Source organism: Acanthisitta chloris, unplaced genomic scaffold, assembly GCF_000695815.1.
Source record: "Acanthisitta chloris isolate BGI_N310 unplaced genomic scaffold, ASM69581v1 scaffold41167, whole genome shotgun sequence".
In the NCBI taxonomy this organism is placed as follows: Eukaryota; Metazoa; Chordata; class Aves; order Passeriformes; family Acanthisittidae; genus Acanthisitta; species Acanthisitta chloris.
The window spans coordinates 20,758-23,034 of NW_008682871.1; the positions used below are offsets into that span (position 1 = coordinate 20,758).

General features: G+C 42.8%; 1 protein-coding gene across 1 annotated transcript in view; it reads left to right on the forward strand.

Moving 5' to 3' along the window:
* LOC103806000 (aldose reductase-like) overlaps positions 1 to 1,766 on the forward strand; it is a gene marked incomplete at its 3' end in the record, with an annotated part of 7,162 nt that extends 5,396 nt beyond the window's left edge. The window contains exons 5-7 of the mRNA XM_009078669.1: positions 478 to 600; positions 816 to 922; positions 1,685 to 1,766. Of these exons, the coding sequence (XP_009076917.1) occupies positions 478 to 600; positions 816 to 922; positions 1,685 to 1,766 (312 nt within the window). The remainder of the gene's footprint in view (positions 1 to 477; positions 601 to 815; positions 923 to 1,684) is intronic.
* Positions 1,767 to 2,277: the final 511 nt, after the last annotated feature.

The following is a 2,277-nucleotide window of genomic DNA, read 5'->3' on the forward strand; positions in this document are numbered from 1 at the left end:
CCCTGGCAGTGTTCACAGCCAGGTTGGATGAGCCTTGAGCAACCTGCTCTGGTGGGAGGTGTCCCTGCCCAGGGCAGGGAGCTGGGACTAGATGATCTATAAGGTCCATTCCAACCCCTAAATTTCCATGATTCTATGAGGAGCTTTTTATTATGAAAGAATTATTTTGTTAGCTGAAGAATCTCTTTTATCTATAAGGAGAATCTTTGTCTGGGGTTAATATTTCAAAATACTCTTATTCTACTGAAATAATAATAGTGCAGTGATTGTTAATCTTGAATAATGCTGTTATTGATTTGTAAGATGACACAAGGTGTGAGAGCCTGAGTCTGACCAGGGTCCCACCACTGATGGCACAGCACATGAGGATCCCAGCCATGAGGACTTTTACAGCTCAAGTCCTTGTGCAGGCATTTTTTCCATATGAAAATGAAAGATCTTAATTCAATAGGAAGTCTGACTCTGTAGTATTCCTAGGCTATGCAAGAGCTGGTGGATATGGGAATGGTGAAAGCCATTGGAGTTTCCAACTTCAACTGCCAACAGCTGGATCGGCTCCTGAGCAAACCAGGCTTGAGATACCAACCTGCAAATAATCAGGTACATTGATCTCTGACTCCTCAGTACTGACATCTCACCTGCCAGGGATGTTTTATTGGATGGAACATCACTGGAAGTAAAATACCTTCTATGTTAAGGCTGTGCTTTTCCATACAAATTGGTGTGGGGGTTTGGTAGGTCACTGCAGTGATGCTAAACCTTGAAGTACCTTCTGCTTCTGAGAGGTGAAAGCTAATTTTACTTGGTTCTTGTAGATTGAGAGCCACCCTTGCCTTCCTCAGGAAGAGCTGGTTAAGTTTTGCCAATCCAAAGGGATCTCTGTCACTGCATATTGTCCCCTTGGAGCACCCAACTGGCCATGGTAAGAACGTTTTGTGAGACACTTCTTTCTTAGATATAGGATATAACCAGTCTTAGGATGTGGATGAAACTTCACAGAGTAAACTGATGTGATTGAATAAGATGTACTAATTCATTAAAAATCACAGACAGAGGAACTCCTAACACACTTTTTGTGGTACTCAGTCCACTAATTCATACCCTTGCTGTTACTGCACTTTCATATTTAAAGGAAAAAGGATCTATTGGTTGGTCAAAGTAGTGAAGAGAATTCTTAATTGAGCTTATTAAACATGTAAGAGAACTGAATTAAAAAACAACACAAAACAAAAAACAAAGCAGCATATACTTATGGAAATAGTTTTGCAGTCTTGCTGAGGAAAAGGGATTAGGTTTTTAAATGGATGACTTGCAGGAATTTGGTTTTTACTCCAGTCTTCATGGCTTTCTCTGAGCTGGGACAGGGTGTTTGCAGGGCAGTTGTGCTTGTGAAGGACACGACTGCTGCTCATTGTCAGGATGAAATTTTTGGGATCTGGATCAAAGAAATTCCCAGCCTGAACTGAAATGTGTTATTGACCTGTTGTACTAGAACCTATAGGCCTCTTGTGGTGTGCCAGCCTGTGATAAGAGAATGAAGGCAGGGGTGAAGCAACAAGAAGCTGTGAATTAAAGTGTGCAAGATGATGCTTTTTTAATCCATTAAATAATATTCTCACACTACAGTGCCTGAGGGAGAAGACAGGAGGGCATTCAGCTGCTGATCTGCTTTTTATTTTCACAGGTCCAAGCCTGGACACATTTCCCTTTTCGATGACCCTCAGATTAAGGAAATCGCACTCAAGCACAACAAAACTCCAGCTCAGGTTAACACTGCTCACAGTATTTTCCCTGGTGACATGTATTTTTCCCCACTTGTGCTGAAGTAACTATTTGCAGAGGTATTACAGAAAGCTGAGTTCCAGCTATGTCTCATACATATTTTAATGCCTTAAAAAATATTCTCTCTACATTAGTTTTAATGAGGGACAGAAGGTTAGCAATGGGTTTAACTGGCACACCAGCTACTTCTCCACCCTGCATTAAAAATCCCTGCCAGAACTCTTGCTCCAGGTATCCTCATACTGTCATGCTGGACAAGGATTTAATCATTAGGAAGGGTTTGTGGTGGTGCCTCTGCTATGGGAGCCAACTCTAACTACCAGCAGAGCTGTTCCATGTGCCCAATGCAGCCATGTACAGCTTTTGGCTTGCAGAAGACAGACAGCACTTCTCATCAATCAGGCTCAGTGCTGGTCCTGCCCTTGGCACACAACAAGAGCTCCAGGCTGGGGGAGGTGTTGGTCACACAGGGACTTGGCAGTGCTGGTGGCACAG